Source organism: Leuresthes tenuis, unplaced genomic scaffold, assembly GCF_036924035.1.
Source record: "Leuresthes tenuis unplaced genomic scaffold, fLeuTen1.0.hap1 SCAF_4, whole genome shotgun sequence".
In the NCBI taxonomy this organism is placed as follows: domain Eukaryota; kingdom Metazoa; phylum Chordata; class Actinopteri; order Atheriniformes; family Atherinopsidae; genus Leuresthes; species Leuresthes tenuis.
In genome coordinates this window covers 17620836-17644827 of record NW_027325358.1, presented here as the reverse complement: position 1 = coordinate 17644827, position 23992 = coordinate 17620836, and the positions used below count along the sequence as shown (strand labels likewise).

Below are 23992 nucleotides of genomic sequence, written 5' to 3'. Positions count from 1 at the left end.
GTGTGGTTCCATTTTTATTTGTAAAGCAGCCTTTCAAAACTTTGCAAAGACTCACTCTGCAGCTTAATGGAAACACCAGCTCAAGTCTGGTTGGCCTTTGAATGACATTAATGGGGGGAAAAAATACATATGTTGCACGTCATAGTTATTAAAATAACCACAGAAAAATGCTTGATTTAAAATTTTCTGTTAATTGTCAAAGGTAGACAGTTGATACACCCAGGATTGTAGACTGCTGAGCTATTATATTCAGCTTTTTGGATAATTTGCCAAAGTCATGATATATATATATATATGTGACATCCAGCGGTTTATTTCTTTAAGGATTATCTTCATAAATTATGAAGTTATTACAAACCACAGACTGATTCCAGGTCATATCTGCATAACCATAACATGTAATTCTGTGCCTAATAATGATTAATGTTCAAGCATCATGAATAACTTTGGATTATTATTTCTCTGATGTGTTTAATTATTGTGTTGATGTATGTGTGATAGATAGATAAATAGATGAACTATGGGGTGTTCAAATACTGATTCACTTGTCAATTATCTTTACAACGGCCACATCCTTTGGGTTAGTGCAGTATGCCAAGAATTCTTGCTATGTGTCTCTTTGTATGTGTGTGTGTGTTTCAATCTAGTGAGAATAACCAGCAAGAGGAACTGTTTGATCAAATCCTTCTTGGGCAGTTGGACTTTCCTAGTCCTTACTGGGACAACATCACAGACTCAGCTAAGGTTTGAACTGCTGACAACACACTTTTATTTATGTTGCTTTTATTGACCCTACAGTCTATCGATCCTATTCTTTCTTTTTAGGGGGACTTAAAAAAAAAACAGTCCATGATCTAAACCCAAACATTAAACTATGCTGAGTGAATGCTGTAGCCAAAAAAAGTGGTCTGCAATTGTTGTCCTTTAAACCCACAAACCATGCGAACACGCATAGTTTACACTCCTTTAATGACTAGTGGCTGCTGAGGGCCACGGCTCTAAATTAATGTCATGTATTAAGGTGACAGCTCGCTCTCAGCATGTTAGACCAAACTGCTAATTAAACCCACTTCTATAACCGTGGCCTTGTCAGTGCCAACAAGTGCACAGTTATCAACTCCACAGCATGAAACGGTGTATAGACACGGAGATACGCTGATGTAAAACCATGAGCTGTTGATTTGTCTTAAGACCATGCAGATTACTTCTCCGATGGCTGATATGTACAAGCGTGCCAATGACTTCTTTACACTTTTTGAAATTTCATGCAATCCAATACAACAGCTTTCTTTTCATGCATATTGGCAGTGATGGTGTTGTTCAAAGCTTTATGATATTCAAAAGTGCTTCAGTGTTCCCTCATGTATCTTTTAAGTAGTGTACAAAATACCTCATGTTAAGTAGTTAAACTGTGGAGATCAGTAATTTTCATAAGCAGTGCCTCAAATTACCATAAAGTGAGTGATCACTTGACTCTGTGCTCTCTTTGCTTCACTGCCAGCAGCAGGAAGAGACTCTCTTTTTGCAGTTAAGCAGTTATAAAGCCACTGGGCCCTACCGAGCCAGTATCTAACACAGTACACACTGATGTAGTGATCAGAGAAGAGTGTAATTGAAACTTTACAACATACTAAATATTTAACATAAAAAAAATTCATAGAAAAATATCACTGTGTTGTTTACAGCTCATTAAACCGCCCCCCATTGGCCATACAAAAGTTAAGGCAGTTTCAAACCTCCTGTTCATTGTAGCGATGACACTCTAACACTGTCGCAGCTTTACAACAGACAAAACTGATGACGTTAAGAGTAAAGAGCATTTCGGTGTGATGCTGGGCTGAACTGGCACTGCATCGTTGCAGGAGCTGATTGGAAAGATGCTGCAGGTCAACGCCGAGGCTCGATTCACGGCACAGGATGTCCTGTCACACCCATGGGTCACGGTACTCCACAGCACTGTTTTCTTTTTTTGTTCACCTAAAATATTGTGAGACTTCTGTGCATTGACACAGTCTCCTGTGTGGAAACTACGTGTGCATGTAGGATGATGCAGTCATGGAGAACAACATGAAGATGGAGGTGACAGGTAAACTGAAGACGCACTTCAACACAGCACCAAAGCACAACCAAACCCCGGCTGGAGTGTCGGTCATTGTGGTAAGCAGCTGAAAGCATCCACTGCCCAACATGTGAACAGTCAACTATTATGTTTAGTGCCAACTCTTTTTAGATTTACTGCTATAGATACAGCAAAGATTGATGACCCTGTTTAGGTTTTTGATGGGAGTCCAATCGGTGGGTTAGGGTTAGGAAAAGATGCCTGCAGATGATGACGAATGTTTGACCCAAATACAGAAGATTGCATCCCTGTGCGGTGAATTTAATGTCCTTCTTAGTTTCTTTGAATTGCTTATACAAAAATAATCATCCAAAAAGCCATCTGTGACAAGTTATAAGCAACTTATGCTGCTGTAATCATGTCAGATTGGATTTTAGAGATTGAAAAAATGGATAAACTTGGAGACTGGACAGTCTCTTCATCCCCGTTGTAGTCACATCCTTCCTTCCCGTCTGTTTGCATCAGTGTGTCCACCTCTCCTCATCTCATCAGGCATCAGGCCACACCACCTCATCAGGCTCACGCACATTCTTCAGGCTCTCTGACGTGAAAGATTGGGGGGGGGGGGTGTTTCTAAAGATTGGTTTGCTGCTCTTCTTGATATAAAGGGCCTAATTTTGCTGTGAATCTCATTTGGCAGTTTGAGGTGTAAATGCGGGCCACATCCTCGGTTCCTCCTCTTCCTCTCCATCCTCTTCTTCTTCCCTCATCCTCACCCCTCCCTCACACCTGACCCAGGACAACAGGGGACGCCTGGAACTGAGAGCCTGGTACACACTTCATCCTTTTCCTTCCCTTCCCTCCTCTCCATTCCCCACCCCCTTCGCCTCCTAACTCCTGTCTTCCTCTGCAGCCATCGCCCTTCCCCTCGCCCTCCCTTTCTCTTCCTCTCTGTGACATTCTTAAGCTCTCGCTCCTCCTCTTTGGCAGCTAGCCACTGTAACTTCTCTCGCTATGTGGATCTTGCTAACGTTTATTTGGGTCTAGCTGACTCTTTCAATACTCATCACTCTTCTCCTCCACCTGCAAACTTTAATATGACCTGACAAAAACAGAATTTTCAGAGGATGTATTTGTTTAATCACGCAGTCATGAGTTTTATGATAGCATGTTTACACTAATAATGCGAGCTAATGCAAGACTGGTGCAATTTGCCTCCCTCTCTGTTATTATTAATGTAGTTAAGAACAAATTCCAGTGACTTAAAGTCAATTATTAAATTATAAATCTGGAGCTGGCTACTGAGTATTTTGCATTTATGATGTTCTGGCACCACCTTGAGGAGAAGAATACAAACTGCACAGGCTCAGCCTTGCAATCTGAATTTGCAGAAATGGACGCAAACTTGCTTTGTTGCCTTGGTTGTAACATTCTCGAGCACATTTGATAGGCTACAACTAATTATTCTGTCTTTTCTTTGTTGACAAATCCAACCGAAGTGTAGAGCCCAAAAAATTCATGAAAAATTATTCAAAAATGTATGGAATCATCAGTATATGTGAGTGTTTGTAATGTTTTTTTTTCTTTATTTCTTTATCAACTATGCATAAAATATGGTTTGATCTTTATCTAAGCCACAGCTGTAGCCACACACCACCTGGAAACTAATGGCACAGAAACACAGCTGTGCTTTTCGTGTCTTACCAGAAAAAGCAGAGTGTGACCATTCATACATGCTGGAAAAAGTAGGAGAACCTCACTGCTAATGACTTCCAAATTAGGAGGACGAGATTTTATAAAGTTTTAAATAAAGACATTCAAAGTGTAGTTATACATTAAGGCGACGTGTTGAAAAACAGAGAAAGCTCAGAGCTGTTGCTACTCTCCCGAGGAGTGGGGAGGCAAATATCGCACCCAAAGCACAGCATGCATTCCTGAAAGAGGTGAAAAAGCTAAACACATGCAGAAATCTCTAGAACTGGCTTAAACAATTTCCCATGTGTCCGCTGCTAGAAAAATACTGAATTGGTCATTTGTTGATGGAGGGACGCCTCAAATGAAATACCTGCTCTCCATATAAAAGCATTGCAGCTTGTCTCAAGTCTGTGAACAACACTCAAATGACAAAAGAGTTCTTAACTTATTCAAGACGGCGTTTGCCTACGAGTGTGAGAATCCGGCTGCATCATATGAGCAATCAGTTTAGGAATCATGTCAATTCCAAAGACTCATTTGTTGCATCTTACCTCTGCCTCTTGATAAACAACCAAGTTTATCTTTCCTTATGTCATTACAAGGGTTTGTTAACAATACAAGGAACTACAGAATATTACTAGATTTATCTCAACTAGTGGATTCCAACTCACACTGTGGAAATATAGCATTGCTCTCTGCCTGAAATGATCCTTCATAGATAGTCTTGTTTGTTCCAACTCAGTCCCCTTGAATGTAAAATGTAATTTGATTTGGAAAGAAAACCAAAAAAAAACAAAAGTAGCACCGAGCTGGAACAACATCTGTCCACTGGCCGTCATGCTTGTTGTGTTGACTTTGTTTTGTGAAGCTGTGAGTAAGACTAGTCTTTGTCCCTTTTTGCTTCTTTCCCTCTCCCTGCATTTCGTCCCTCTGATTTAGCTCCAAGGCAATGGTATGTACTAACACTTAACCCTTTGCCCTGTCTGTTCTGCCGCTGGGATCCAGCAAAAGGGCAAAATGACAAATGCAACATTTACTTATTTTTTGGCTCGTGGTCTCAAGAATGTATCATTTGAACATTATAATTCCTTATACAAAAATAACAGTTAATGATGCTGTTGAATGAGAAAGTAAACGTTCCCTTTTTCATTTGCCCTTTTCGCGCTGATAGAGAAGCACTTTGATTTTGCTTCGTGTGGTCAGTCTTTGCAAAGTATTGCTTTTCTTTTTTTTTTTTGGTGTCATCTTTCAATTATTGATGTTCATTTCCATTAGCTTGTCCTCATCACGTGACTCATGAAGCTCACTAAAATGACTAAACTGGGTCAGTAGGAAATGACAGGAAGTATGAAAAGTCAACATTTCATTACTCACTGCAATAGGAAAAAGGAGGTCTGAATTCAGTGTAGATTGACTGTCGTACTTGAGTCAGAGGGATGTTATTTGATCAACTTGTGGTTTGTTTTGTCAGAACACAGCTCTTGATAAGGAGACCCTTCAGCTCACCATCCGTCGTTCAGGACAACAAACAGTGCCAAGTTCACTGGGCAAGAAAGCCCCATCTATTCTCCTGGATAAACCAGCTTCTCCAACCAAACAGGCATCATCTGCCACTTTACCAAAATCTACCAAGACTGCTTCACCTGAGGCACCCAGGACCTCAGAGATTGCTGGGCCTGGTGCTCCATCCACCTCAAAACCCCCTGGCTCTCATTCCCCAAATAACCAGCTAACAGCTGCTGAGGTCGATCAGTCTCCCTCGGCTCCTGTGAGTTTGCTGCAGTTCTCCCCCTTTCCCTCCGCTGACACACTCCCCATCTCCTCCCCTCCTGAAACGGAGATGCCCTCATCACTCTTGGCTGTTCCCTGCTCATCTTTAGAGCCTACTTCACCCTCTGATCACCTTCTTTTCACTTGCACAACCCTCTCTACACCAGCGTCCAGTCCCTCTCCTTCATCTCCCACCAAACCCAACCTAAACCCCTCTTCTCCCACCGAACAGGCATCCCCCTCCCCTGTCTCCCCCATCCAACCTGCTGTATTCTTCCCACTCTCTTCCCCAACAAAGCAAGAGCCAACCTCCCCTTCTTCCATCCATCCGACCCTTTTTCCCTCTCCTCCTTCCACACCTCCTGCCGACCCCCCTTCTCCTAGCTCTCTACTAGCTGAAGAACTTTAGGAGAAAATCTAAATTCCCACTTGTCCTAGTCTAGCCGACACTCCCCCACTCTCCCCACAGCCCCATGTGGAATGAAAAGGCTAAACCGCCACATTGAGCGTTTCTTAGAAGCTGTAAACTGAGCCAGTGACTGCTGTATGCACAGGATTTCTGCTCATTCTTATTTGATCTTTTTGTGAGACTGAGGATACAAGATAGAGTCTGATTGTATGTATGTTTTTATTTATTAATGGAGGATGAGGACAAAGGGAATTAACTGAATATCACTGTTCTGAGTGGTTTGTCTTTTGAAGTCAAATGTTACTGTATTCCACTGATTTGTTTTTAGTCCCATTCTGACTGCCTGTTGCCCTTTTGTAAATATTCAGAACCAACGCACCCCATCATGAACTCCTCTTGCTTTAGTAGAGACAGCACTGTGTGTCCCTAATACAGATTTTTAAGCATATCAAACCTGTGTCTGAACTTTCTACACTAGATACCAGTATGCATTTAAGTGCAAGGGTATACAGTGGGTGGACAAAATATAAGTGTTGTTAACCCATAAGTGTAAAGCAGCGACGTAAAAAAAAAAAAAGGTTTATATCCATTTGTGGTGACCATTTCAGTAAAAGGCCTCAGATGAGCAAACACCACATGATGTAAATTGACAAAAACTAAGCCAAAGTGGAGCAGCAGTGTGTTTTTAAAAAAAAAGAAGAGCGCAATGATAATTTAAATGACCCTTTGACCCCCAATCTGACTGAAATGCTGTAGCAGGACCTTAAAAGAACTGTGCTTTATGCAAATGCCCACAAACTTTAATGAACCGTAGCAAAATTGCAAAGAAGAGTGGGCCAAAGAGATAACGTCAGATAGACACTAAGTCCTTCGAGTTATTGCTGCTAACGATGGTTGTAAAATAATCTGAATGATGGGATGTACCTCAGTTACAAATCTCCGGTTCATCCTCACACAACCCTTTAGATTTACTTTGGAAAAGCACTCTTGCAAATGGTACTTCACAACATGTGACCGCGGTGGTGGGTGATATACCTGCTCAGAGATGCGGGAAAAAAAAAAAAAATACATAAAACCCCTTTACAGTTACTCTGAATACTTCACAAACTTTATCCGGAGATAAGTTAATCATTCAACATACAGGAACTTGAATGTCTATTGTAGGCAATCAAATGCACAGCGAACAGTGTCAGGAAGAAGATATTCAATCAGTTCTAAAAGTGTATTTGTTGCAGCACTGTTTGTTCATCCACTGTAACACATGCTGACCTGTTCACTCGTAGGATGTATTATTTGGTATCACTACTGTATCTGTGCATAATCCGAGGCACCCAAGATGTCCACTGTTCCCGTGTGTTTGAGCAGTCCTCATTGCTTTTGTACAGTACAGAAATAGAGCCGACAGACATTAAACCGAGCCGCAGGTTTGCTTTTCATCAGCCATGATTTTCAAATACTTACGGCTTTGGATAAAGCACATAGGACTCACACTCCCAGTATGCTTAGCTGGTGGTGTGGAACTAGTCAACACTTTCCATTCAGAGTATTCAACTAGCAGTTTTTGGTGTGTTGGATTCAGTAGAATGAGTGTGTTGCAATGGTGATAAGTATATACCAGATCACCGGCTAACAGCTCATAGCTTAGCGATGCCTTTACAACAACCAGCTAGGCTTAAGCTTGTCCCACATTCTTCCCCTCACAATCGGTAATAAACACCACAGGATTTACTTTAGTTATTGTCAGTTGTTCATCTTGTTCACCCCAAGACATTAATCTGCATGATCCCCCCCCCTCCTTCATAAGACAAAATCATCTTACATCTAAAAAGTCAAGCTGGTACACAGTTCCTTAGAGTCTCTTCTGTAAAGCAGAGAAGGTGGATTTCGTATGCTTTGTCACAGCGATTTGTAAAGGGAAATTTGTATGAAAAGACAGTTTAACGTGTCAGACTACTCAAGTGGTTTGTATTAGGTATAGATCAGCTGCTTTTAATGCCCCACTGTTTTGAAACAGTCGAGCAAAAACATGATAACTGCAATAAAGACTTCAAACCAACACGTGTTTGTGGTGTGTACCTGAGAGAGCGCGATACCAAAGGTTGACCACTAGAGTGTGCTGTGGAATTCTGGTCACGCCTCGTGAGAAAAACAAAACGTTGACCATTCAAGTTATAAAATTCCTTTTTATTGTCAGAACTCAGCAAACAAAACACTCCAAAATGATTGCAAAAAATAATAATTGAATGAAAGATAAAAGTAGTTCCCATATAACTGGAGATTCAAACCACACTGAAGCGCAAACTTTAAAGAAAGGAATGTTTCCTAAAAAAAAAAAAAAAAAACTTAAGTGGATGCTTTTTAAAATAGTGGACCTAAGGAATATGTCTTTCTGTGATTTAAACGTCTGTGATGAAAAGAGAAATGAACAGAGATGGGGAAGTCATCGGTCTCAAGCCTCCCACTCTATCCCTCAGACATAAGATTCCTCAAGGTCAGAAAATACAATTCACTGCTTATTCAGTCATTTACGAAAGAAATGTAAGAGTTGACTCCTTGAACCAAAGCAGGGTTCGATCACCACCGATTCGGGGAAGTTTTATCTTCTGATGTTTTAAGTGTTAAACAGGTTGAACTCGTGCATGGAAACAGAATCTCTAGGCAAGCACAGAGGGAGTAGACATCTTAAATATGGAGGACTACATTAAAACATTACATATATAGATATTTATATAAATGTATTTTCCCCTTTTCAATTATCTGTCAAGTATATATATATATAATTTTTTTTAAAGTAGACATTTCAGATCTACCTGCCGTGTTGCCAAAACAGGGAAAAGCATGTTTAAGTGAATGATAGCTTAATAAGTATCTCTACAAACACACCTACTGGGAAAAAAAAAAAAAAAAAAAAAAAAAATCACTCACCCTCAAAGTACACAAATATTTGGATTTTTAAGTCTCTTACTCCCCACAAAACCCTCTTTTATTTTCTGGAGGAGATGAAAATAGACTCTTACAGCTAAAAATAGATTTGTTTTTAACCGTACAACAACATAACCCCCCACCTTAAGATTTATATGAAAATTTTCTATCAGATCTACAAAATATAGCAATGCCCTTTTTAAAAATAGTTTGATTCTTTTACTAGAACAGGACAGATATTTTTTTTTCCTCCTTCCATTGAGTTACATTCAGGATATCAGGTTATAGACAGAACAGCGCCTTTAATAGGCGCTCACACTTAACAATTATCAATCTTTTTTTTTCTTCTCATCTTTGTCAGTCACGTTGCTGCAGTTTCCTCCTCAGTACCTGGTCTGGTACTCGTGATGCCACCTGTTGAAGTCGTTGTAGAAGAGTACGATACTTCCAGATGCCATGCCGGTTATGATGCACCTGAGGGGAGGGAAGGGGGGGGGGGGGGGGGGGTCAGGAGGAGACATGTTTTCATTTCATTTGTTGCAAATTTGTATTTTATTCAGGCTTGTGAGCGTTTAGGTACATTTGTTTTGATTGTCACTTTTTACCTCGGTCTACTTATTTGACATCATACTTCTTCTATATATTATCTTCAATAACCATGAGCTTCCACACTACAGAAAGCACTGTAATTTCTCCTAAATACCAGCCACTGTATCCTCAATTACGGCAAATACGGATCAGATCAAAGCAGAAGAAGCAAACTCTTATAAATATTATTTCATAAAATACTCTATTTGACTTTGTTCACGCATGAAATACGAGAAAAAGTTCTGTTCTTCTGCTGGGACAATATGTAAACCTTTATTTCAGCTCGTTACTGGCTTAATCTGCCTCGATACGATCTTTGTTGGAATATCTTATTTAGATGAAGTTCTATCCAGTGTATCACTTTGACTGATCATCAGCTTTTATCTCAGAGGCTCAAACATGTCAATGGGATTAAAGGAGCTACATTTGGCTGGTTTAAGTCATAGTAACCTAAAAGACTGCAGCTTGTTAATGTAAACTAAGAGTCCTCTTTACACACCAGAGTTCCAGGGTTCTGTGCTCGAACTGATACTTTTCCATTTATTTCTGCTTTTCCATTTAAGTTAAACTGCTACACAGACGACACTCGGCTATAACAATGCGTTGGTTAATAACAAGCATGTCTTAACGATGATAAAAGCTTAGGTGACTCTTATTTTTCTGCTTCTATATTCAGACAAGACAGATTCTTTGAACCCGAGTGCCTCAGTAAGACACCGTCTAAGCTATGGAGTTACTCTAAATGGCATTTCCTTGGGTTTCCTAAGAGTGAGACAGAAAAACTAGCCCATACATTTGTTATTGTAGGATTGGGCAACTGCAATTCCTTGTTATTGGGCCTGTTGACCAAAAATGCTGCACTGGGGGTTCTATGGGAACTAATAGAAGAGCTCATATTCATCCAATTTTAGCTTCACTAGATCAGTTCCCTGTTAAATCCAGAAGAGAATCTAAAATAGCTCTCCTCGCATATAAATCTCTCAATGACCGAACTTCATTGTATCTTAGGGACCTCATAGTGTAATATTTTTCCCACAGACTTGTGGTTCAAAGAGTTTCCTAAAGTAGAATGGGAGATAGTGCCTTCAGTTATGGGGCCCCTCTCTTGTGAAATAGTTGCGTTAGAGCTGATTAGCATAAATCATGAGTGTAATGGACTGAGCAAGGGGGTATTTTTCAGTCTTTTTTTAAATTACTATTAGCATGAGAAAGAAATGATCATTTAACACCCCCTGAGTCTCACTTAAAGCACATACTCAGACGACCTCTTACAGGTCTTTTGTGTCTTCTGCGGGTGGAGATTTTACCTTTGGTCATGTGACATGGCCATGGAGCGGATTCCTGCGTCACAGCCAGGGTAAGTGAAGAGATGTTTGAGGTCATGAACCTGCCAGACAGATACGACGCCTCCATCTCCACCTGTCAAGAGATACTGACCGTCTCGACTAAGAAGCATGGCCTGCCGGAGACAAAGAGAAAAAAAGTCATGATTAACTTGCTTACAAGTTACATTTATTATAGCTTTTATAGTATACGTAGTTCACAGATGGAGAGTGTGTACCAAAGGTACTGTAACATCAATAATCACTTTTAAACTGTCCCTCAAACACAGGCATGAATAGGCCTGGCGTTCTGTGGTCAGATTATCTGAGTAAAGCTCAAACTATCAGGTTGTGAGAACAAAAGATCCAACATGCTGTACACAGACCCGGACTTCTCAACAAAGATGGCTCCCCACAGTTAGGCTCAGAGATTTACTCATCTCATCTGCTTTTCTTGCAAACTGCAGCAGCTGAATGGGTCCCTCGGGAATCAGATGTACACAAATCAAGTCCTGTGCTGGAGTCTATTATGGGCACTGTGCTTTGTGGAAGCTAAAACTAAAACAGTCAGGAGCATCAATCAGCGAGTAACTGTAGCTGATGAAATGACGAGGCAGAATGTAAGTTCTAAAAGCAGAAAATGACACTAAGAGCTTTTGTCGTTTGTGGTTTTATGACGCTGAGGTCGGATGTCTTTCAGCCGCGGCCCCCTTTGCTGTGATTCAGCAAGAGACACTTCAATCATCAGGAGCATGTGTGTTGAATCAGGCTCGCATTAAATGGGAAAAAGGAAAGTTAAAGGTGGAACAAGTCATTTTCAGGAACTTGATTTGATATGAAAACAAACAACCCTTCACAAACAGAAAAAGTGCCGGCTAAACTAAGCAAATGGTTTTTATTTGGGGGGAAAAAAACTTCTTATTCTCATCATGCACACGCAAGTTTGCAAGTAAAGGCCCCCTCACACATACAGATAGATTATGGTCCAACAAAGTGCTAACATGCTGCACGCTGCCTCAGGCAGCAAGTATCGTTCCAGCCTAATTGCCAGTTGGATCATCATTCTTGATGCCTGAGAATAGAGCATGACTGAGTGCAGTGCTGGTTTGATTTGTGTGGTGTGTGTACCACAGTAACTGCCTGTATGTACAAATGTTAGCAGCAACGTGAGCAACCATGCTCATTTCTGCCAGTTGTGGGACAAAGAATGGAACTTTGATCAGATGACAGCAGCCGGTCATGTTGATGTGCATCTGATGAGCCCAATGTTGACTCTTCTTTTGGATGTGTTTTTAGTCCATATCTGGCTTTTTATCTGCCAAAAACTCCAGTCTTTCATCAAATTAGCCACTTCTTTTCGTTTGTCTGATGCTTGACTTCAGGGATGTTGTTATATCCAGATTCTGGCTATCACTCCCTGGATGTGTAGTAGAATTATTCATCCATACCTTCATAACCTTCCAGTTAGACTACCGTAATAGAATCCTTTTTTTTTTTTTCCTTCACCAAACTTCTACCAAACATTCAATCAAAGAGCTTATCAATGGATCCCTCCATGCCCCAATGCCCCAATCTTCTGCAATACTCTCCTAGCTAATATCCTTCCCTGGACATGTTTAAAAAATAATGACTCACTCCTCAAACACCAATAATTCCCCAGTGATGATAACCTAACTTATCCCAGCATCTGTCAGTTTTTGTCTATCTCGTAAAATTCATTATCAGCGAAAAGTGCATTCGTCTTTTCTGCAGAACAGATACACCTGCGGCGGCCTGAAAGAAGGCAGAACAAATATGACTAGGGCCAGGGTAAAGAAGGTAGCATCGGTTCTTCTGTTCAGAAACCTTGAGCATGTCATTTGGCAAAGTCGTGTCGGGTTTTGTGTGGTAACAGTGAACCTTCCCTGCGGTTGTCATAAACGGGGAAATTTCTTCTACAGTCCAAAACACTCTTTTAAACAAGCTGTAAGCATGTAAAAGAATGGTTTTGTAGTCAATTGGGAATTGACTGGTTTTAGTATTCAGCATCAAGAAGAAATTCGAGGAACTGTGGCTTTTGGCACATGCTTTTACAAAAGGAAAAACAGCCAAGACAAACTGCACATTTTTCATGATGGTCATATGATAAAAATGTTCAGAAGTTCAGCAGCTTTCTTAATGATTTACCAGGTTGTCAAAGACGGCCATACCTTAGATTTTTTGGGATATACCCACAGTGCAGCTCACAATTCAACAGTTAAAAAAGGAGTAGAGAAGTATGTTGCAGTTACTGGGCAGTCCTAATATACTTGTGTATCTACTAATGGAGTTCATGACCTTACTGAGCACTGCAGGAGGCAGGAGAGCTGGCAGACATGTCAGCTCGGCCAGGTAGGAGGCTGCTGACAGACATTATAAATCAGTCCTTAGTCACTGGGCGGTCAAACAAAATGGCCGATGGCTCTGTAGGGGCTAAGATGGCTGCCTCAGCTCAGATGTCTAAAAAAATGACTCCAGCAGAAACACATGCAGTCTTAATGCCCATATTTTCTACTTTTTTCAGAAAACAGTGGGTGGATTCTGGGGCTGGAAAAGGTAAAATGTTTAATTTATGGCGCTGTTAATCCCTCAGTTACACTGACAGAGGCAGTGAAAGAACTGCTGGGATGCTTACACTGCACCAGTTACACCATAACTTAAAAGAATGTAATCCATTCAGTATGGCCTCTGTCACCTGATTCTGCTATTAGACCAGGATGCCGACTGTTAGCTTGTCATCTAACCTCTGACTCCAGACCCCTATAAAGTCACAGTGCATACATTCTTACTCTCTGTTTCCAAATGCATGCTGCTGGCCAGGACAAACACTTATTTATCCCAGAGTCATACTGTGCTGAGACTCCAAGGGCTAAGAAGATTGATTTGGGTTTTTTCACGAGTGCACTAAATACAGTTGGACCGGGAAGGCGGAGCCAAGCAGGTTGAGACTCTCACAGCCTCATTTCAAGATGTTAGGATTTTCCTAATTCCATCTGACATGGATGGAATTTACAACAGCCGAGGAGAGCTGCCGAGGCCGGCTGCTGCCTGCCCCGTTCCCAAGCTCCATCTTTAGTGGAAACTCTGGGAAAACTACAAAGTGAAGCTAAAAACATTGTTAGTGTCTTTTAAAGACATAATAAAGTTCTCAGAAACCTTGAAACTAAACACTTGTTACTCTCACAGTGCTGGTAATGCGCTCAATCAGTGTTTCAGTGTATTTGTGGCTTTGTAGACGTGGGCTGGTTGGCAGGTTGAGAGCCAGGGCAGAAAAGGATTCTTAATAGGAAACAGGCGTGCGGCTGTCTGTCAGAGCTAGCTTACATTTCCCAGGCCAAACCGGAAACAAACGGCCTGGAAACCAAAGGCGGTAGCTGCTATCTTGTGTCACTCTAGCCACCAGGGAGGAAATGTGGGCAATGGGGAATGTGTCGTCCAGTGCTGCAGGGTAGTTAATGGTGTTGGTGTCCAGGACTGACCACTCCTCTGGAATGTTTTCCACCACTGCCGCAATTTGACCTGACAACAGAGCTCTGGATCAAAAGAGCCGTTTCCTCTGGTGTATGTGGGTGAACAGGGAAAGAAAGATGTAAAGTCTCAGTTTGTCCCGAGGCACGCTGACCTTCACCTCGCTCAGATCTCAAACCAAAACCGAGCCTTTAATCAGTGCGAGGACTTTCTGCACAGATGTGGTGCAGACATACATATGCAAGTGCACTCTCTAGTGTACGGTCACGCAGAAACGGTCATTTCCTCACCTTGATGCTGTCTTCAACCTCCATGTGTCCGAGCAGTTTCCCATTAACACTGAAGAGACAAAACTGTCCCTTGTCATAATAAATCATGCAGTGACCCTCAGTGGAGGACTGAATGAGTCGTGGTCGCAGGCAGTGCTCTGGGCCCTCAAGGGTTCGCAGCAGGTCCCCATTCATAGAATGGATCAGACAAGGACCCTCTACACACAGACATAATGAGAAACGTTAGTCGCTTTAAACTGCTGTGCACGTCTTATTTCTGTTGCAAGTGTTACAATTTAGATGAAATAAATACATAAACTGTATATGTGCAATGTACTGTATACATCGTGTCAATCTACAGCATTTGGCTGAAATGTACACTCTGTTGCACATGTGTCAGCCACACATATGTTCATTAAACACAGCCCTGTTTCCCAAGGAGTTGAGAGGCAGTTTGGAGTGAAAACAGAATGCAGTGATTTTGAAAATTATTTCACTGAAAACCGTGCATAAGAAAAAAAAACAACACGCATCACAAGATGCTCGGTTGGAATTTCTATTCATTTTGAGCGCCAAGAAGTTTAGACAAGTGCAGCAGTGATTACCATTAAAAAGAAAAGAACACAAAGAAAAACTAACAAAGTCAAACAAGCAGTTTAGTGAGCAGGCAACAGGTCAGTAACACGACTACTGTAGGCACAAAAAAAGAAGAGAGAAAAAAAAAAGAGCATGTCCTGTCGTCTGACACAAAATCAAAATGAATCATGATCACTTTGCCTTTAGGAGTAAAGAGGAGAGGGACCATCAGGGCTGGTTAATGTGCACCTCAAAAAGCCGACTTATATTATAATTTTTTTCATCATCTATTTTTCAAAGATGATGAAAGAGCGAATTGTCTTTTTTTTCCAGTAAATGACATATCCTCATACTCCTTCCAATTAAATAAAGAGTTTAAATGGTCTGCAGATTGCATCCTTTTTTTTCATCCATAACTTAGAAAATATCCCAGTTTTTTTTTTTGTTTTTTTTTTTATTTGTAAAAATAAGGTCGCACTGGGACTTGCTGACTTTGCATGTACTCCCAATAGAGTGACCACTGAGGTTTGTGTGGAAGCCATTTGTGCGTGTCCAGTCATCATTTAACATTTAACATTGGCCATTACATTTAACATGTAATGGCCAAACTAAGAATAACTTCCCGATACATTTATTTCACAACCTAGACGTATTCCAGGACGCGCGCCGCCTCACCTTTACAGCCACTGATGACGAGACCCAACTCGGCACAGACGCTCACACAGGTCACCTCGCAGTCGTGGCCTGTCAGGATAGCCCTCGGTGTGGTAAATGCTGCTGGGAACACACAAACACAACAGTGTTGCTTACCGTCAGATGTGCTACTTCTTTATGCTCACTGGAGGGCGCAAAAGAAAAAAAAACAAAAAAAACCACACACTGATTGATGGAAATCACCAGCCAACCCTGGCATAAGAAGGAGGATTAACATATAAAAAGAATGACAAACATATCAAGGTGTTTGTAGACTTTTTGGAAAGCATCTTTTGGAAGTCAACACTTTGAAACTTGTTTGTCATGCACACACACGAACTCTCCCTCGACACAAGTTGTCCGTGACAGTCTTCCTATTTTTAAAACCTTCTCCCCATGACCGCCTTCACTTGATCCAGATGTTTCTGCATTAAACAGGCAGGAAAACAGAAAACCAGAGCAAGCGTAAGTTATGGTCCAAGTCATGAAATCTGTGTGATTTTTGTTTTGGTTTGAGCTGTCAGGGCAAGTGACAACACAAAATCGGCTGTTATTTCTCCATCTGTCTTCTCTGCCTGCGAGCAAACACACACACACACACGCACGCACACACACAGATAGCTTATTTTCGGTGTTGTCACTGTAAATAACATTATTCTTGTACAACTCAAAATGGATTAATGATCGAGGCGGTTGCTGTAACTTAAACATCTGGCCAAAGTGTCAAAGTTTTGAGTTGGATGACTCAAAAGTACACAAAGATATCTGTGATGTAAAACAGAGGAGCAGAGCAGGTCCACAGTGCGAGTCTATGTATATGAAGCTGTTGTCGTTCATTTCTCAGGAAGGGGTCTTATCTTCACTAACCCCGACCTTTCTCTAGTCGAGGTCAGTTTCAGTTCAAAGAGCTGAAAAATGACTATTTGTGTGTACATCAACACCAAATGTCTCCAAAGCAACGCGATTACGCCCGTTAAAACGTTCTCACCGACGTTTTACCAAAATCTTTGCTTCTAAGCCTCTGGCACTAATAAGAAACAAGACTTGGCAATATAAACAATTTTTGCTTCTTCAAGTTTTTCAATTTGGTTTCTTAATCCGATTTCTTAAATTCAATTAGACAACATAAAATTCAATACAGGCTCACGGATAAGATGGGCTACTTTTCCCAAAAAAGCTGCAGCTACTGTAAACTCCTTATCAGATTTAGCAGAAAGACTGTGCTTCCCATATTGCACTTATTGCATTAACACTCTTACGAAAAGGCAAACAAGAGGGCAAGTTACATAGATTTCAAATCAATGTGAACGTGACAGAAGATACTTAACAATAATAGATGTAAAATAACGGAGGAATCCTGTGAGGGAAAGTATTGGACTGAACAATTTGCTTTGATACCGGCTAGTAATAATCTACATTTTATCCATTTAACATTGGCACAGAACAAACACGTGACCGGAAAGGCAAGGAGCAACAGAACGATGTTGGATTTTACGCAGTGAAGATCTATAAAGCAAAAGAAAAGGGAAAAAAAAAAAAGAATAAACTTTATCAGCTTCCAGGCTCGATCTGCCATTTGGTTTAAATTAGGACCACATCTGATTACTATTAATACCTGTACATGATACTGAGGGTATCAACTATCTGTGTGTGTCACTGTTGTGATATACGTGTGTGTGTGTGTGTGTGTGTGTGTGTGTGTGTGTGTGTGTGTGTGTATACATCTGTTACTCGTGTTGAAAGGATGTTAATCTCATAATACAGTCCCATTCTGGCAACTCAACTTTATAATTACAGGCCTAGCATAATGTAAATGAACACTTTGTACTTTGCAGTAAGTACTAGTTACTGTTAAGGTAATACTCCAGTTAATAAATGTAAGTAATGGTTTTGGGCTCTTTGAACAGGTGAAAACATTACTCTGTTTTGTGTGCGATTGTCAGGTAATCATTCAGCAAACTAGCCCACTAACCCGGTTAATATGTCCGGAAAAACTTGAATAATGCAGGATACTGAGTATTCCTACATAAAAATGTCAGTCATTAAACAAATTGAATGCAACAGCCCTGCAAAAAAAAAAGAAGAAGAAGAAAAAAAAAAGATAGATAGGAAATCATCTTCAGCTAATGTTTAAAAATGCTCTCAATTTAACTTTATTAACATGTATATGTACTGCGGAGGAAGTAGGTAAAGCAAACACAGAGATCTGTGATCAGAAAGCGTGATCAGAGGTGTTTAAACAAATAAAAGGATAAGGTGGAAAACAGATGTGAAACATGAAGTAGCAGGCAGTTGCAGGTGATTGGTTAAAAAGAGCAGGTGTGTAGCTGATTAAATCCATACAGGGTATTACTGAGGTACATACAGAGCCAGAACTGTTGTGTTCATCCTCCAACAGTTTTAACTCGATAGACCTAAAACCTGAAATTAATCACAGAGGAAGTGTGTGCTGAAATCGCTGAAAAATATCAACTTTGCACATCACAGAACTACAAACATATCGAAGGGAACCGATTTACATTTGTGTGCAAATGTAAGCGATGCTCTGACAACAAAATACAAACACACTTTCTGTTTTATTTAAAGCCGTCAGTTCTTTTAAGACAAATTAAATATAGTTTTCGAAGCAGAAAAAGCCACAATGTACTAGTTTCCTCTATTTTGCCAGCAGATGGCAGTAGCATCTGTGAAATCGTCCTCGCTTCCAGCAGGAACCAAGAGTGCATAGGTCAGTGTGTTCATGGGCATATCAGCCATTCAGATACACTTGTGTCAAGCTTATGAAGTGTGTGGGATGTCCACAGGTCATTACGAGCGAAAAGAATTTGTGCGTTTTTCGTGCGCACTCATTTAAGTTTATGTGCCGATTTTAGCTTTCATGTGTTTGGGTGTTTGGAAGCAGAATAAAGAAAGACTGTCTGTCTGCATTTTGGGAGCATATATATGTGTGTGTGTGTGCTTGTGTCTGTGGGAGCGTGCTGCGGAGCTTCGTGTCTGGGAGAGCCTTCTGCGGTTTGGGGCAATGGAGCATCATATTGTGGTGGTGAGAGGATGAGATGACGAGTGCTTGGTCCGCTCCTCCAGCTTTCGTGTGGTAACTACCACTGAGTCAGCGGATGTTAGGCGGACACAAATGCACTAAAGCATACATATGGATGGAAAGTATTTTTCATCAAATCAGTAGAAATGAGACGTATGAGAAATCAAGATGTTATTAATTATGGCATGATATCATTATCTGTATTTGAGCTCCTATATTAACATTTGTTTCTAGACTGTGACTATAGTTTGGTTTATGTTAATCAGCCTAAAATTTATCTCTACATATGCATGTGTATATATGTATATGTGTATGTGTATGTGTCTTAAAAAAAGCATTTTTTCTTGATTTCAAAATCCCACATCAGTGCAAATGAGCTGAGTGACAATCCTCTTTCACATAAAAAAAAAAAACAAAACAATTTTGCTTATTAACCAAATCACAATTTGTCATAAATTTCATCCCATTTGTAATGGATCACTTAACAACATGTACATCTATCTAAGCCGGCCAAATTAGCACCAAGAAGGTTTAGAACTGAGCAATGTGTGTGCAATGCTTTGATCATAGCTAATGCCATATGTTATGGTAACGCAAGGGAGGCCCATGACATTTTTCACTTTTATCGACTAGCGTGACCCCGTGGCCCTCAGATGGTGGTGAACTTTCATGTGCTGGCCGACGACCCCCAACATCACATTTAACGTCTCTAAGTGGCCCTCACTTTCACTCACATTAAAGACAGATTCTCACACACCCTGGAAGCAGAAACACACACACACACACACACACACACACACACACACACACAGTACAATCTAAAACACATTATCAAAAGCTGTTCCTGGTGTGACAGTGTTGCGAAATCCAATCTGTATGCAGGAGGCCTGGCCAGGTCAGATGAAACTAGTTGTTACTTTACAGAGGGAGGCCGTAAATCACACAGTCACAACTGTCTGGGAGAGTGAGCACTCGGAGAATACCTCTGTGTGTTTGAGTGCGTGCTGCCATATTGGGCTCGGTACTCACTGCCCGGGCTCTCTCCAATGCTGCTGTGCTTCCCGTTCCAGTACCACAGCAGTAGCGTGGCATCCCTGGAGCCTGACAAGACGTAGCAGTCTCCTCCAATGTAGGACTCGGAGCGAGCAAGACACGTCACCACATCTCGATGCCCAAACACTATCTGAGTCAGTTTGCCTGTGAACAGCACACAAATGTGAAACGCGTTAATCGAAAACAAAGCCCGTCTGCCGGTAAACAGAGAACAGCACAATGTATCTTAAAACAGGTAAAACGTAAAAGAAAATACAAAAATATGGTTGCAACAACTAAATTTACATCCGGCCTTGACAAAAAAGCACGTATCTATTGTTAAACACAACTCTTAACTTGGTGGAGTATGTTTGGCGATCACCTGCCTGCTTGACTGGCTGATCCACATGAGATCAGACTTCAGTTAATCCCAGACAAGAATAAATACTTGCTTCAGCTTCGCGAGTGTGTGTGCGCACAGTATATTCCATGTGTATATGTAAAGAGGCTAATTGCTGTCAGATTTCGAGACCACAACTCCACTGTCTAGCTGTCTAATACTCATTATGCTCCTCGTAGTGTGACCTCTGCAGTCAAACAGTGGATAGCTTGCAACACATGACATTTCTGTCTGGGTGTCAAAATCACCGTCCACTGGATCATTAAGCTGTTTCACAATGAAATGATGGGGTTTATTATGAAACTGGGCGGGTCACCGACTTAACTTCTGAAGAAGAAAAGAGACATCAAAAGATGTGAAATGTTTGACATTCTTATAAACAGTGAGAATAAGTAATGATGGCTGCTGCAATAATAGCTACCATGCACCTCGTTTTCAACACATGGTGTTCTGCTCTCACACATGCATGCACACAGACAAATCGAACTGGATGCGTGCACGCTGGCGTATACGAGGCTGGGTTTTGTGCATGTGTACCAATCAAGTCTTGTAATTGATAAAATCCCCCAGTTCTCTAACCTGGGGGAATTAGGGGCCGTGGTGGCAGCTGTTGAACGTGTGCGATTAAACTGTGTTCGCGTTCCAGTCGCACACCCTCGTGGCAGTCGCACAATAGAGCCATCTCTGTGCTCCCCTCCCTCCTCCAGAAAAGACAGAGGGCCTGGCTTGTAGAAATTGAATTGGAGGGTGTTGTATAGATGCATGTAGCATTCTGAATGGAGCTGGAGAGGGGTGGGGGGGAGTGAGCAGAGATGAAGCTGCAGACAGTTTCATTTAGGACCCCTGACCTGATGGTATTTTTCTGTGCAACGTTTGCATTGGATGTGTGTACGAAAGAGGCCAATCAGTGGCGCTACAACGGGAAAACCATAACGTACCGCGTGTTCAAGCAAATAGAGTATTTCAATGTTTATATGGCATGTATAAATGATAACTAGACTGCAATTATGCAGCACTCTTCTATTCTTATACATTAAAAGTCACATTTACACACCGTACATACCACCCAGCGCTTTTTTTTTTCTTCCAGTTTTCAGTTCTGTGCTTTTTAACACTTCCACATGCAGACTGCAGATGCTGACAATTCAACCATCGGATTCGTGACTAGGAAAAGCAGCTGTAACCACACGACTAACACGAAGCCAGAGTTTGATATTAAAGCTGAAAGAGGATTTCGTGAATTATGCAGCACAGTGCTCAAATGTACTGGATGGGTGTTGGACTACAAAGAACTGTTAAAAGCTGTGATCTGGAAAAACAGGGGAAGAGATACAGTTCGCCCTACTATGTTGTTACTGTTTTGCTAACTGAAATGATTATATTAAATACTTACATTCTGATAGCTAAAAGCAGCAGGAAATTCCACTACCATGTGTAATTAAAGTGGTTTGGTCTTTCTAAGCTAAGCGGTAAAGAAGGAGCACGTCCTGAGGATGGTGCTAGAGGGAAAGTCTATGGTGATTTAACTCCCTTATGAAGGTTAACTGCACAGTCTTCCAGCTTTTTAGAATTTCTTTATTTTTCTCATATAACCTGGAAACTCACAAAGAGCAAATTCTTATTTACAATGACGGCCTTCTGAATATCGAGAGAAAAACTAAATTCGAATGGAGTTTACCTGAATAATATCATGATTATTATATACCTCATTTTGGCACAGATTGAATCATGTTGAAACAAAACTGTGACATGTAAATATGTGGGGAGCCTAATATTCATACAATGCTTCAATATGCACACTTTTCATTTCAGAGCACACTGGGTTGCTCTGAAATGAAAAGACCTCTGACACCATTGATGCTATTCACTGCTTCTCCAGTTAAAAGAAGCATGTTGAACGGCATTAGTGGTCAAACACAATGCAGCACACTGTACCTGAGTCGGTGGAGTAGACCCGGAAGCTCTTGTCCCAGAAGCCACACAGAAGGATGAAGCGGTTGTCGGCTGTGATGACAAAACACTGGGAACTGATGTGAATGCTCTGATCCAGCAGGTCAGAGATCTGACGACGGTGAGTGCCCATGTTGCTGGCTGAACAAGAAAAAAGCAAACAAAAGGCTTACGTGTTGAAAAGTCACAGATGCGCACAGAAGTATGAAACTTCCAGTGCGATCCAACAAACACTTTGCTGTTTACACTGTACATCAGCTATTTTCAGAGCTCACGCTTTGATGCACCTCCACTGAAGCGTCGGCGCAAAAAAAGATTTGTGAGAGAATCCATAAAACATCCCGGAGATTAAGTTTATGCGGACTTCACGTTTTCCGTGAGAGTCTGAGTAATGTCAGAGCGTGCACAGTCTTCACAAAATATGTACACCGCTCCAGTCAGAACAGACACAGGAAATTCATCTCGGTTGTCTGATCAAGCACGGTTAGTTAGAAAGAAAATTTATTTGACATACTCTTTTACACAAGAGCTGTCTTTTTCTCCCCTTTCTAAAGAGATATGTCAATTGTCTTCCTTATTTAATGGGGTCAAACACACAGGGGAGCAGGTGAAACTTGGGAGCGTCCAGTGTATCTGCGGTAACTAATATTTCACCCAATTTTTTACATCTCCCAGAGCCACAGATGGTTCAGCGCTCATCTTCAATTTACTGTGTTTAGCTCAGACTCCTCTTGGAATGCAAACAGTGTAAATATATTACTGACAAGAACAAAACTCCCAGCTATCTCCCCCAAAATGTGCACACACTCCCACTAACAGAAAAAGTACATCTTTTTTTAGTGCATGATGATGGTTTAGTGTTAGAATTCATGACCAATGTGCCATGAGAGTAAATGTCAAATTATGAAATAAATAAATGAAAGACATACGGGAATTAATCAATCCTAAAAGGCGTGTTTTCATACGTACTGTAGCAAATAACACAGCCACTGAAACGCTCTTGTGAAAACAAGCACCGAATGCGTAAATAGCGATGGTAGGATAAGATTTATTTTATTCTGCCTGAGGGCCACTGAAGCAGAGAAGTACAGCACTGCATGCGTAGATAAAGATGAATATCTCAGAATCAACCCTGGTTATTTTCAAAAGTCAAGTGTTTGGGGGGGGGGGAAAGCGTGGAAATGGTCCTGTGAGGCTGAGAGTGACCACAGCTTTCACGGAGAAAAAACAGCCCTCTCTGCAGATGTGCGTGAGATTGCAAGAAACTGCAGAAAAAGCATTGGAGGTGGGAGCGGAAAAAAGAAAAGAAAAGGGCTTGTCCTCACTGCTCTGCCGGCGCATCCCATACATCACTGCAGCTCGGCACTCTTCTCCTGCTCATCAACAAGTCGTGAAGGATGAGAGGCGCCCATATTGTCCTGACAGCCATCCGCCGTGCATTCTCAATCACACATTATTACCACATTCATATTCATTTCCACTGACACGCGTCCTTTCCCTCCGCTCAAATTAAACCAAAGAAGATGCATTCGGGGAGGGTGGAAAGGGACGACGGAGAGGGTGAAAGAGGGGGAGTTGATGATGAAATGCTGGCCTAGGCCACAGCTCATTGCATTCCAATTTGCATGCAAATGGTTTAGTGTGAGAGCAGGGCCTATATCATGACGAGCGAACTGGGGAAGAGGGAGGCTGAGAAACAACTCTAATCTACTGTCCAGGGACACAGCCCTGTAGACTGCCATGAGTCACCAAGACGCCAGCAGGATTCATACACAAATCCA

At 41.3% G+C, this 23992-nt stretch overlaps 2 protein-coding genes across 8 annotated transcripts in view; one reads left to right on the top strand and one right to left on the bottom strand.

Moving 5' to 3' along the window:
* dclk2a (doublecortin-like kinase 2a) overlaps nt 1-7989 on the top strand; it is a 36226-nt gene extending 28237 nt beyond the window's left edge. For 2 of the 4 annotated variants that reach the window (XM_072384889.1, XM_072384888.1), the window contains exons 14-17: nt 648-744; nt 1863-1943; nt 2044-2157; nt 5226-7989. In XM_072384889.1, coding sequence (XP_072240990.1) covers nt 648-744; nt 1863-1943; nt 2044-2157; nt 5226-5933 — 1000 coding nt within the window. In that variant the 3' untranslated portion in view covers nt 5934-7989. Of the gene's footprint in view, nt 1-647; nt 745-1777; nt 1944-2043; nt 2158-2759; nt 2860-5225 lie in introns of those variants that run through there. The other 2 variants (XM_072384890.1, XM_072384891.1) reach the window with 2 other exon arrangements.
* A 107-nt stretch (nt 7990-8096) lies between these two features.
* The window catches only part of lrba (LPS-responsive vesicle trafficking, beach and anchor containing), a 172709-nt gene continuing 156813 nt past the window's right edge, over nt 8097-23992 (bottom strand). For 3 of the 4 annotated variants that reach the window (XM_072384884.1, XM_072384887.1, XM_072384885.1), the window contains exons 51-56: nt 22197-22352; nt 19859-20026; nt 15772-15873; nt 14542-14738; nt 10751-10902; nt 8097-9329 (exon numbers count right to left, since the gene is read on the bottom strand). In XM_072384884.1, the coding sequence (XP_072240985.1) occupies nt 9239-9329; nt 10751-10902; nt 14542-14738; nt 15772-15873; nt 19859-20026; nt 22197-22352 (866 nt within the window). In that variant the 3' untranslated portion in view covers nt 8097-9238. The remainder of the gene's footprint in view (nt 9330-10750; nt 10903-14541; nt 14739-15771; nt 15874-19858; nt 20027-22196; nt 22353-23992) is intronic. The other variant, XM_072384886.1, reaches the window with a different exon arrangement.